We start from the raw sequence: 13,261 nt of genomic DNA, 5'->3' as shown, positions 1-13,261 counted from the left end.
GCTCTTTGGCTCTCTTTCTCGCTGCTGCTGTTCCCAGCACTCGTCATTATCACGGACGGGCGGGCGGAAGCGCCTGCAGAAAAACTGGCCCGTTTCCAGCGCCACTCTTTGTTCCCTTCTAATGAGGTGTGCAGCTTTGAAAATATTCAATTCCGCTCCGTTTGGAAATCGATCAGTCCAAGAAGCGGAGCCGCCGCCGCCGCCGTCTTCCCTCCGGCTTTTTCTGTTTTTGCCTCTGCTGCCGCCGCCGCCGCAGTCTCGCATTCGATCAGGAAACTGACGAGCGGACCGCGGGGAAATTGGAACTCAAAGAAATTCCAGCCCTTTGAATTGGCCTCCCAGAGATTGGATCGCTTCAACATATTTTCGGGAAAATGAATTCTGATCGAATCGCAGATTTTATTTCCAACTGCTAAATAGGAAGAGTTGCTTATTTTGTTCTGTGTCGTAAAACTGTGGAATTTATTTAAGCAGGTTTCTGAGCAAAATTTGATAATAATAAGGACTTATTTATTTTGATTTTTGGAAAAATAGCCCTTCAAATGAACAATTTATTTAACCAATGTGAATTTAAAGCTGCAAGTTATTTTTTTACCTTAAAAGCTGCATAAATTAGAACCAAATATTCCTGGCTTGATTGCGTGCAAATTAGAGACTGCTTTCTGTGAAAAAAAAAATCGAAAAGAAAGTTTTTATTTTAAATTGATTGTTATTATGGTTCTTCGTTTCAAAAATTAAAGCCGCACTCTGAACTCCGCTATTGATTTCCTGCAATTCGTTAATCAATCTTCCAAAATAGATCGTTTTCATTCTGAGCTTCAAATCAGCACGGGAACTTCAAATGAGCAATAATCATACTATTAACCCCATTTGAACCTATTTTCGCTAAATTAGATCATTCCCAAACCGCTAGAACCGTTTAAACCAGTCTAGGAACGTCTAAATCGGTTGACAAACCGGAGAAAAGATGGAAATAATTTGCATATTTCTAAAATCTCTCCTAAATTTTAACTGTCAGGATAAATATTACTGTTTAAAATATTAAAAAAGTTTTTTGTTTTCAAACTATCAGCTTTATTGAAATTTTTGATTCTCTGAATTCTCTGGAAGAAAAAATAATAAGCCTATACTCATATACATGGAAATTTTGACACAGACAGCACCAAAAATGTATAAATCAAATAATAAACCAACTCTCTTTTTGTGTTGAATATAATTAAAACCAGGCTTCATCCTCGTTGTCAAATTAAAGAGAAATTCGTCTTCTTTATTTCTCGACCAGTTTCGACGTCACCAAGTACGAATTTCTCTTTAATTTGACAACGAGGATGAAGCCTGGTTTTAATTATATTCAACATGAAAACAACCTCGAGTGGTCGCACTTTTCAAATATTCAACTCTCTTTTGTTCAGAAAAACAATCTAAAAATACATATAAAATTTTTGTTAAAACTACCATCTAAAATGTAAATTATTCCTGTTTTTGAGGACGCTTTATAAACCAATTGATTTGTACAGAATCATTAAAATTTCAAACCCTGACATTTGCTGTCAATTCCCGACAGTGTCGTGCAATGTTCACCGTGAATTAAGCCGAAACAATCGTCAGTACCGTCAGCAACAACTATCAAGCTCATTAGCGATCGAGCGCGTGTGACAGGTTTTAATTGAAAAGCTGTCGCAATCAGCGGAGCGGAGGAGAGCATGTTATTTTCAACCGCCACGAATATGCACAAAACTGTTGAATGGAAAGAGGAATTGTCATTACGTGAAAAAGTGCTAATGGAGGTAGATTAGATCATGCGGCAAACTCGCGTGACCGGCGCAAGGCCCAACAGGTCTCTTGCAAATGATTAGTACCCTCTACACCGAGGGTGTGTGTGTGTGTTCATGTATATAATATTGTGTATGTGTGTGTGTGTCGTTATTGCGAGTCACGTTACGATGACGGCCTGTTTGTGTTTGTTGCAGGTGCAGATGAAGCAGAGGCAGTCATGAGGGCCCTTCTGTGGCTCCTCCTCGCCCTGTGCTCTGGTAAAACAACGCCCATCTGCATAACCTCTGTGTATCGAGCTTGAGGCTTTTTCATTAGTTGTGCAAACCCGCAAATACCTTCTTGATTAGAAAATTTATTAATTTATTATCTATTAGTTTTACAGATGATTCAAATTCGAAACAGTTATTAAATTAAATTATTTTATTAAACAATATATTTATTTTTATTGATATTTTTTAGATTTGTTTTCCAACAAACTTGAAACAATTTACATTTAATACATAGCAGTCTTCACTTTATAAATTTGTCCGCATGTCAATGTGGCAGATTTAATGTAAATATGTCATTCGTAAAAGACACAACGTACACAGTTATACAGATTGTCTCATCATATACATCGTTCCAGCCGCTCAACTTAACAGACGTTAAGTAAAATTACTGCATGAAGTCTTATTTTTTCATCTTCTTTGTGAAACTTTAATTCCTGCAATGATTTTCTTTTTTCTTTTTAACATCTGCCCCTTATTATAGGGTCTATAGAACCAAAATTTGCAGACAGAAATTTCTCTGGGTCGGAATAAAATTTATCTTTTTCGCTCTGCCTTGTCCTGCTTTCGATGACCCCAGCAAAACGTTTTCAGCCTTCGTTGGGTGCGGGGAAATTTAAGCTGCTCTTCTAACGAGATGCTCTGCGGAATAATCCTCTTCTCTGTGTTCGTCTGAAGCCGCGGCTGCAATGCACACGCTTGCCAATAAACCGATATCGATTACGACCACTTCTTTTTATCCCTTTCTCTTTCTTTCTATCCGGTGCCAAAACCGTAAAGGGAAAGAAAAACAAGAAGTGAGGCCGCCACCGAGAGCCGCAGTTGTGTCCGATATAAAGCGATGGTCGTGCGGCGCGCTGCGAGAGGGAGAGAGAGAGAGCAGAGCTTTAATTTATTTACCACGCGCGCTGCACTCTGTATCCCAGCCGGCCGGCGTCCCTTTTAATTAATTACCACCGTTCCAACAGCCCTGAGGCGAATAAATACCTCGTGGAGTGCCAACTTTTATTTATTTCCTCTTCCGAATAACGCAACATGTAAATAAACACGTGAATGGCCAAATCCTCAGCATAGATTGAGAGCACCCTGCTAGTATTAAATTATCTAATGACTAATTATATTATTGAAATGTTTCGAAATTTAACTAAACATTTGAGCAGTACACATGTAGTGATAATAATTGTGGCATACATTTCAAATAAATGCGTGTCTGTACGCGAAAAGAGCACCACGCCAGTTTCCAATCATTATCATTATTGTCTCTGCTTCGTAAAATTATTTACTTATTTGGCATCAATGTTATGCTTTTTATTTATACAAAATTACTTTAATTTTTTAGTCAAACGTAAATCAAATTATTCTTTTAGATTTACTCGAAGCATGAATTATTATTCATTTTTGCCAGTAAAAATATCGAGAACTGTAATACTACTTGTAAATGCCTTTGCTAATTAAATAAGAGGAATTATACCACCCATAAAACATATTTTGTTTAGTTCAACATATCCAGCAAATCCCCTTTCAGCATTCCACAAAAAGCTCAAGTTTTGAAAGCATGGTTATATCCTTATTCTGCAACTTCCATACTCCCGGTTCCCAATAGAGTTCAACAAATTTCATTTCACTTTCCGGAGGCAAAGTTAATTAAGTCTGCTCGCGAAAACAATCTTGCGTCGAGAAATGCATTTTCCGGAGCCGACAAAAACGAGAGCGCTTTTCGCGTTTGAGAGGATTTCGCCGAAAAGGCTCACTTGTGCGTTTTTGCGCTTCTCCTTCTCTGCTCATAACAAATTCATCAGCCGGTCCGATGTCACTAGTTTCCGCCTTTTGTGCCTGTCACCGTCGTTGCAAAAAGATTTCTCTGGCGCTCAGCGGCAAAACTCCTCTGTTAATGGATTTGTGAATAAATATTTCACGGAAATGACGGAAATGAAAACCTGCGGGAACGCTTTTTTGTCCACTTGCGGCGACGAACAAGAATTACGACACCAATCTTATTACAGAGCCTCCCTTCTTATAATTAAACGAAACGAGGTTCGAGATTTCAGGAGGAGGAAAAAAAGCCCGAGTTTTCCTCCTCTATTAAAAGGCTTCTTAGAATTTCCCATTATCCGCATGAAAGAGCACCAAATCCCATTAGTGACAGAAAATTTCTGCCACAAAACGAAGATTCTGTCACGTGAACATTAATCAAAAGAAGTTTTCCGCAAACCTTTCCCATGGCGTATTAACAGCTATTCAAAACCGTGTCTCTTATTGTTAGTTCGAATGGAAATAAGTGTATTAAATTGTGGTAACAGTGGAATATTAAAAAAGTAAATTTGAACAATGATGTTTTAAAACAGAAAAAGTTGAATGTCTGAGCTTTAAAATACCCTGTGAGATTTTTTGTCGATCAAACACTGATTTACTGAGATTTTTTCAACTCGGAAAATTTTTTCACCTATTTATCGTGATGGCATAGAAGCTAAAATCATACGTGAATTTAGAGCCTATCATGAGAAGCTCCTTTTCCTGGCTTTTCCTGAAGAAAATTTTGAATAATTTGGTTTCAAAAGAAAAAACTTTCAGCTCATCAAGCAAATAATCGTGTGTTGCTAGGCAGATGCCAACTCATTGAATTTGAATTTCAAACAGAATAATTTGCCAAATTACCATTTTTTAACGCAAACACATATCACCCAAACATCGATGGAGCAAAAGTTGCCTCCGGCAGGGCCATCAAATGCGATTGAGAGCCGAAATAAACAACAGTTACGGACAGTGCGCACCAATCGACTGCTCTCCTAGTTTTTGCCCGCCTCAGCACTGCGACTGCTCCCTACCGGATTGAGATTTATGTTCGACACGGGCAATAAAGGCGAACGGAAAGTAATTAACTCGCTGTGTCCGGCCGCGTGTAAAGGGCGGAAAACACGCCGCGGGCCAATTAGCTGCGCGTATTTGAATTGATTTAATGCCGCAGTCAAAAGCCGAAACTTTGGTCCAGAAGAAAAGCCAGCCGTCTCCAAACTTCGGTGCTCGCAGTAGTAATTATCGCGGGCGGCTGGCTTTGATGGCGGGCGGGCGGGCGGCTGCCACTCGAGCAGCTCGCGACGGTGGCAGGTGCAATAATTGGGACGGCGATAAAGGGCTCTTGTTTGATCTGCCGTGAAACATGCCGTGCCGAATTGGTTTGATCGTCGCTGCTCGGCGAAGGAGTAGGCCGCCGGCGCTCACCAAAAGCGCAATAGCCAGGGTTGCGAATTTTAGACGGTATCGATGGCAATTTCCGCGGTTTTAGACATAATTATTATTTTTTTTGCCAAGTATATCGCACTTTTTACGCAAGGATTGAGATTCTTCAAGATATTTTTAGCTTGTAATTTCGAATTCAGATGATTTCATTGGCAAATTTCAATTATCTTTGACTAAAATGCATCGCAATCAGGAGTTTTTCTTGGTCCAAACCCTTTACAGGCTAATTATTGTGACTGTTGTTTTGAAATCTAGCATGGATAACTCAATAATATCAATTTTAATTGGATATTTTTTTCTATTTATATAAATCAACATGTTTCTTTGAAAAACTTTTCTTAATTTACTGAAAATATTTCGTCACAAAATTTGTTGTAGAATAATCTCGGACGTGTAGACCGTTTTCCGCAATTAAAAGGCGTTTTTGGCTTTAGTAGCAGATGTAGTAGATTTTTTTCCTACAATTAAGGTGTTTGACGTTTTAAGAGTGCCTCAAATATCTAAAAATTGCGTGATTCGTGCTCATTTAGTAAAAAAGTCGACCGTCTTAAATACCCAACCCTAGAAATTTCGATTAGCTTGGGGTTTTCCTTCGCGGCGACACAAAATTCAATTATGTATGAATGGGCGGGCGGAAACTTTTGAGTCATTTTTTAATCTCTTTCAAGAGGAAAAACGCTGTGTTGTTTTATTAAAGAGGCCAACTTTTTGCGGCCTCGCAGGAGAGGAGAATTTTAGGACAAGCGGTGAAGTGCTCTCTTGACTTGAAAGTCGGCAAACGCGGAATGGGAGAACAATACAAGGCCGGTCGGCGGGGGCAATTCGGTCCGTTTCAGCAGTTATTAAAGTAGCAGCCATCACCATAAAGAGACAAACAGCGCGGCATCTCGCAAATGGGCTGTAAAGTGGCGCAGCCTCGTTAAAAATAACAGTCTGCGCGCGCGGGTGGGTATGGGTGGGTGAGAAATTTCACCACCGAGAATAAAATCTAATCGCCCTCTGATCAACAGTCTGCTTTTCGTCTCTTTTTTTCCAGTTTGCCTGGGCAACCCGGACGCGAAACGGCTGTACGACGACCTGCTGTCCAATTACAACAAGCTGGTGCGGCCAGTGGTGAACGTGACTGACGCGCTAACCGTGCGCATCAAGCTCAAGCTCTCGCAGCTCATTGATGTGGTGAGTGAGTGAAATAAAACGCACGCACGCCACCGCTGCTGCTGCTTTGAATAATTCGAGGGTGCCAGGAACGCCTCGTCCGATGCCAAAGTGCCAATTTGCGGTTGCGTTTCCATGCGCAACAAGGAAGAATGCGCTGGGGCTAAAAGCTGCGTTTTAGACCGTTGAAACAAACGGGATAATTTTAGGCCTATATTGTTGGAACTAAATTTCATGCAGGAAATTATGAAATTAGAAAAATGACTGAAAAACAACCGTTGGTGGCCAACCAGTGAGTGAGGAGGTTGTATTGATTTTCACTTGATTTTAGAAACAGCATTTGCCATATTTATATTACTCATCAATGGTAAGCTGACAAGGAAACTCCTGGGAATATCCAATTTAGTTGGTTGGTAACGAATTTATTATATTCGTAAGCCAAGTTGAGTGGTCGAAAATTTTCAATTCAATAACTAAATTAGCAATCAACGGTAGGTTGTAAAAATTTCCCAAAAATCTATCATATTTTTAACAATGCAGTTGTTGTTCCTAGACGAATTTTACATTGGTTAGCGCTTGAAAAGCTCAAATAATATAAAGGGCAAAAATGTAAGAATCGTTTGATAGCAAAAACGTTTATCTGGGTCGCTGAAGCTGAAGTGAGGCGAGCAGAAAACAAATAACTTAACTTTTTCATCAGATCACGTTCCAAGGTGGCCTGAAAATTAAACAAGGATTTTTATGGGAAATACGAATGAAAATTAAATTGGTGGGAAATTTTAACAACACTGTAAATTAAACGGAAAGTTGTTGTGTCTTTTTTTAAACAATGGGCCAATCAGGACCTGATTTAAGATGCTCTGCGTCGTTCAAAAGTATGAGCATTAATTATATTCTTCAGTCGCCGTTCGCTGCTTTTCAACCCGAGAGACGGGAAAACTCGTTTTTTTTAAACTTTCATTTCATGTAAAGGACTGATTAAATGAGACTTTGAAAACCTACGCTGTCAAAGCTATTTTTCTTTCAAATGATGTAGGTCTTCACTAAATAAACGGAACAAAGTGGTTTTGAAAGAAATTCCTTCACTCACGGCTGACACCATGCGCAAACTCGTTGGGTTGACAGTGCTGAATTGAATTTTATTGACAATTCTTTGACAGTTTTAGATATAAATTTAAAAAAATAAGCCTTTGCATCACAGTGGCAGGAAGAAGTGTGGCATCTCCCAATTGCATCGACATTCGAGCTAAATAACTCGCGGCGAAAGTCCCAGCGGACAATTAGCCGGCGCTCGGCAGGCCGTTAAATTTTACGAGAAAAGGAAAGGAGAGAGGAGTAAGTAAGACTTCGAGAGGCCAACAAAATGCTCTCGCTGGCTTGCTCGCTCGACCGCGTTGCATAATTCAAACGCGCTGGCTTGGCAGAACGGTCGTCGTCGCCGCTTTTACGACTACTGGCTGTTGACATAAATATTTCGGCAGGTAAACACACACGCGAATCTGCCCCTGGGCGGCGTCGGTGGCGGGGGAAAAAGGATGATCGCCCCATCGCGGCACGTCTTATCAGCCATCCGGTCGCGGCCCTCTTAAATTCAATCGCACGCTGGCTCGTTTTTTATGCACGCCAGCCCGCGGCGGCAACATTTTTCCCTTTCCCTAATTCAGCCTGGCTGACGACGCGGCGCTGCATAGGGCCTGTTTGCCTGCCGCCGACGCCGCCGTATCGGATGTTGCGATCAATGGCGAATGTTTGCCTTGCAACTAACAACTAGCTGAGTCAGGCCTCAAATCCTCCAACTTTGCGCCACATTCGCTAAGTATGCGCCGCTCAGGCTTGTTTCCACACCCGAGAGAAGAATAATAATCTTGTCCGGCCTGCGGCGAAATAATCTCCGCTACACGCAAAATCTAAGTGCTTTAAACTATGAAAACAAATAGATGCTGAAAATATGGTTTTAATAGTTTTAGCAGATATCCAAACACTAGCAATCGTCCAAATTGTCAAAAAATCATATATCTTCCGAATCCTCCTTGGACTTAAAACGCTTTCAAAACACAACATTAAGTAATCCAAAATGTTCCAAATAAATGTTACAATTTTTGAAACTGTTTTCTGAGATTTTAGACGGTGTAGAAATCATTTTACATAATATTTTGCCCATATCACTTCAAACAATTACCTTATGGTGCACCGTTGTGTGTTTAACGGGCTGTGTGGACCAGTGTAATGCTCACATTGAGGTTGACGGTGTGCACCCATTCTCATCATCACGTGTGTAGTTGTAGACAGGTCTGGATCCACGTAAAATGTCGTCTTAAAACTCTGCAAGTAACCTTGACAATAAATTCTGATTTCATAGGATGATTTATCACGTTTTTGGTAAAAAATATATTTGAATAAATCTAGTGCATTTTCACTTTGATATTATTCTGAATAATTTAAAAATATAATGACTCAGACCTACCAAGCGAAAATCGCAAATCTCTATTTACAATTTCCAAAGCTCTGTAAATATTGGTTCAACGAGATCGTTTGAAAAGAGCAAAAAATGTAATCTGACTGGATCAAACTTGACTCTATCTTTCAGATTAAATATTTGTTTAAACTTGAGAATTATGAGCTTTGGGAATTCAGTGATGAAAACTGAAATAAAATATTAAAAAGATTTAAAAAGCAAAAAATGTCATTCCGTTAGAAAAAAACGGCTTAAAAGGAACACTACATTTTTTTCAAAATTTGTTTATATTTGCTCTCCGTTAAATTGTTTCGAACATCTCCTTCACGTGTTTTCTCCCATTACGTCCTCCTCACGCAGTTTCCAAAGTAAATTAAATTTTTTTTGAAAGATATCAGCTTGGATAATTTCTTTAAAATCTTCTTCTTAAATACATAATATATTTTACATACTTAAACCAAGAGAAATAAAAAATGTCAAAACGGCAACCTGAAAGTATTAATTTTTGTGGTTATATAATTGCTGCATTTACAAGAACAACCATATCAAACAATTCGTATAGGTTTATTTATAAGCTTCACAGGTGATTTGGTTTTTATAGCAGTTTTAATAGTGCCTCAAGAGTCTTTAAATGGCGTGATCCGTGCTCGTTCAGCGCCTAAAAGTGAATAAGACGCACAGAAAAAATTATGACTGTCTTAAAGTCCCAAGTCTAAATTATTAATTAAAATGTACCACAAAGAATTTATTGTACTTCTTTTTATTTGAACATTTTTAAATGCTGTCGCATTAAATAAACTCGTAATACTTTTGCTGAAACTTGAATAGCACTTCAATTTCCATTAGAGCGTGATTCTCGCGGCACCTTTTTACCTTTTCACTATCGCGCGCATTGAAAAGGCTTTGCTTCAACACGGATCTTTTACTACCGCGTCGTCTTTCCCGGCCGCAAAAAAAAAGGAAGAGTCGATCTTGTTATCCCGAATGTAGAACGCGCGGAGATAGATGAAAGCAGGAAGGAGATTATGCAACCGTTTCGTCCTGCCTGCTGAGCGGCGCAGTATCACGCTGAGCGACTGGTGCTCGGGCAGAAAACGACGAGACGTGAGCATTTATTCGTCCCGACTGCTGGATATGGAAACTCAGTTTATTACAGAAGAAAGAAAGAAAGAAATAAAGGAAGGAAGAAAGCGACGTGTATTGTATTAGGCACGCTCGAACGTTGCATTTGACGCTGCCTCAGTCAGCGTCAGCAGCGGCTCTTTTAGCGGCGGAAAAGGAATTCGTTATCACTAGGATTTCACTCGCGACACTCTATAATTCAAGATGATTCGCTTTATTCACAAAGCACCAGCCAGATGGAAGCTGCAAGATAATTACGTTCGGCACTGCAATTTACTTTGACGTAGAGTCGAGCTAGTTTAACTAATGCAAATTCTTTATCCGTTTCTCATAGGATTTAGGGCTTTGTCGCGTTAGTTAATTGGATTTCAGCTCCGCTAACTCGCGAAAATTTATTCTGGATTCTTTCCATTCGGACATGAGAAAAATTGCATCTGGAAAAACTTTAATATACATTATTGTAGGTTTTAAATGATTGTCAATAATTGAATATAGAAAAATCGTAAAAAAACAAGATTTCTTTGTGACTCTAAATTTCTATTAACAACAGAAAATTTCCAAAAACATATGTTCAGAACCAGATCCCTTGAATTTTCCAGATAGATCCAGAACCCTTGATCAGAACTGGAAAACGACCTTTTTCACAAACAGACAATTATTCTCGAGTCACACCACATACAAAGGCTTCTACATTTTAATTAGAAAAAGTAAACGTTACCACTCAAGTGCAAAAAGAGACCGTTCTATATGCTTATTTACTTTTCAAATTGATCATTTTATTTAATTTGAAAAAAAATGCCAGACAAAAATTTTGTAGGTTGACGAGCAAAAAGGTTCCTTTCTTTATTTACCCCCAGTGATAAATCAAACGAAAAATAAGTTGCGCGCGGAACGAATTCGAGGGGTCCTCTCTAAAGTGATGCTTTGGCAAAGGAAATTCCATCAGGTCTGGAAAAATAATTGAGCAGCTCGGCGCTCGGCGCACTTGTGATCCCGGTGGATCTGTGAGAGGAAAGGAGCTTTGCTATTTTGGTGCTTTTGACAGGTACAGGTAGTTTGTTGCCCAGCCGACGTTTATTTTTCGCTCGCCGCGTTCAATCATCCTTCATCTTCATCACTCTGTTGAATCCACGGGCGCGGATTTTTATCTCTATACAACCCACCCGACAACAACACGGAGCGAGCGGCAAACCAGCCATCGAGCTTATTGATTCGTGCAAATTTCATCAAGTGGAAGGTAAATAAATAAGCGCGCGTCGAGCAGCAGCTGCTGATCATGGAAGAGCGGAGAATTTCCAGGCCCAGTTTTTCCGCCCTATCCACACGGCGTCATGTTTATTTATGCCTTTGAATAAATAGACCGCTTGGAGAACGAAACAAATATCTCTCGCCAGCCGAAAGCGAGCGAGCGAGCAAGCGAGTTTCTTGGATTGGATTCAAGCGGGCCTGTTCGACTGTTCATTGATGATGTGCAGCCGCTTCATTAGGCTTTTATCCTGGTCACTGGTCCCATTGCGGCTCGAAAATCTGCTTTTAGTTTGCGTACCTGACTGTGGTCCACCGACATGGAGAATTAAATTGATATTCTCGCTTGTAAATTCATGTGCGGACGCGGATTAATCAGCATTAATACTGAAATTAATCTGGAAAGCGTTTTATGAGCGGGCAGAAAAATATTTATCGCGTTATAAATGTCAGTGGGGAATGTTTGGCAATTTATCAAAACTGTCAAAACGCTATACACGATTTAAAAATGACTGTGACAAGTTTGAAAATCCGTATTTTACACAAATAAATCTAAATTCAGGGGTTGGGAACTTTGAACTGTTGTTTTTCTGGACTTTGCATCATTATGAAGATGTAAAATTTAGATCTCAGACTTCGGCTTTCATTTTTTAAGTCTCACAATGTTTTATTTTTAATGCAGTTCTTTCGTTGGTTTCTATGTATAAACATAAATTAAATCAAGAGATGAGATGATAAATCAGCAAATAAAAATGCGTATAGAAAATTATTCGTCATCATTTTTCTGAGATCAATATAATTTTCAGGCGGTCTAATCAATGTGCAAATCGATAATTTTATGTTAAGGATTTGTCTCAAAAATTCATATACAAACGCATTTTTCACGGGTTGTGGCCCTACCTTGATAGTTTTCAAAACGAACTTGATAGGAAAAATATTTCATGGCCATATGAACTGAAAAAAATTTTATTTATGCGTATAACCAACAGCGTTAATTTGATTTTTTTTATTTAGGTATACTATTGACTACCGAAAATTTATTATCAATCAGATCATTAACAATCAATTACTTTTAACTTGGGAAATATCAAAGGATTATTGCTAAAAAGCATAAAAAATTTAGCTTTAAAGTGCTTACAACAATTTTCATTTAATGAGATCGCTTTGCGTTCAATAAAAATGAAAAATTGGCCTCATAACAAGAGCAGAATTTTGCGAACAATAGAGAAAGGGACACAAAAAAACGGCTGAATTAGAGCACAGCAATCACGGGGAGCTTCAGCCGGATGGAAAATTGCGATGCACGCGAGTAAAAAGTGCGCGTGGCAGAACACTGCCAAATTTTCCCTCTCGGCGAGCATATTGCGGACAAAAAGCCTGGTGGATAATTTCTAAACCAGCTTTCACAAATAATAATAATAACGAGAGCGAGAGGGCAAATAGAGTCCCGCGGCAGGAAAAAATACGATCATTATGTCGTCGTCCTCGTCGTCGTCGGCGGTGCGGCGCGCGGGGCACTTTGCGAAATCACATTATCCGGCTGCGACAGACTGGCCGGCGGCTGCTCCTTGCCTCTGTGTCTCGTGCCCACCGCGTTCGAGCACCTTGCTTCGCCCGGCCCAGACACAAAGCTCAAGATGCTTTTGCGGCATTTGTCATTCGGCTCTTTGTTTATTCCGACGCGGGCTGCAGCCGACTGCAAAAACGCTGCCGGGCGTCACGCCGCGGCTTATGCAATATTGCTCGCGAACGACTTTTTACCCTCGCCACTTGACTCGCGCTCTATCGCTTCTAATGACACCCTTCCTTTTTTTCAAGGTTGCTGATGTCAAAGAAAGAGTTATTTGCTTTAAGGCGTAATTTTAACTGTTGTTTTTTTGTTAAAAGTTCAAAGGGTTGCAAAATATGTGTTTTTAAATAAACCTTATTGTTGAAATTGTTGTTACACAACTGGAAGTACATATTACATGAACCAATGTGATAATTTTCACGCGATTTTTAAATA

At 39.6% G+C, this 13,261-nt stretch overlaps 1 protein-coding gene across 2 annotated transcripts in view; it reads left to right on the top strand.

The window, feature by feature from the left end:
• LOC135945781 (acetylcholine receptor subunit alpha-like) overlaps window positions 1-13,261 on the top strand; it is a 45,895-nt gene that overhangs the window by 12,050 nt on the left and 20,584 nt on the right. For both annotated transcript variants that reach the window (XM_065493654.1, XM_065493653.1), the window contains exons 2-3: window positions 1,971-2,033; window positions 6,316-6,455. In XM_065493654.1, the coding sequence (XP_065349726.1) occupies window positions 1,994-2,033; window positions 6,316-6,455 (180 nt within the window). In that variant the 5' untranslated portion in view covers window positions 1,971-1,993. The remainder of the gene's footprint in view (window positions 1-1,970; window positions 2,034-6,315; window positions 6,456-13,261) is intronic.

The sequence above is a fragment of the Cloeon dipterum genome, chromosome X (genome assembly GCF_949628265.1).
Source record: "Cloeon dipterum chromosome X, ieCloDipt1.1, whole genome shotgun sequence".
NCBI classification, from domain to species: domain Eukaryota; kingdom Metazoa; phylum Arthropoda; class Insecta; order Ephemeroptera; family Baetidae; genus Cloeon; species Cloeon dipterum.
Note: the sequence above shows the minus strand (reverse complement) of the source record. Positions and strands in the feature narration are given on the sequence as shown.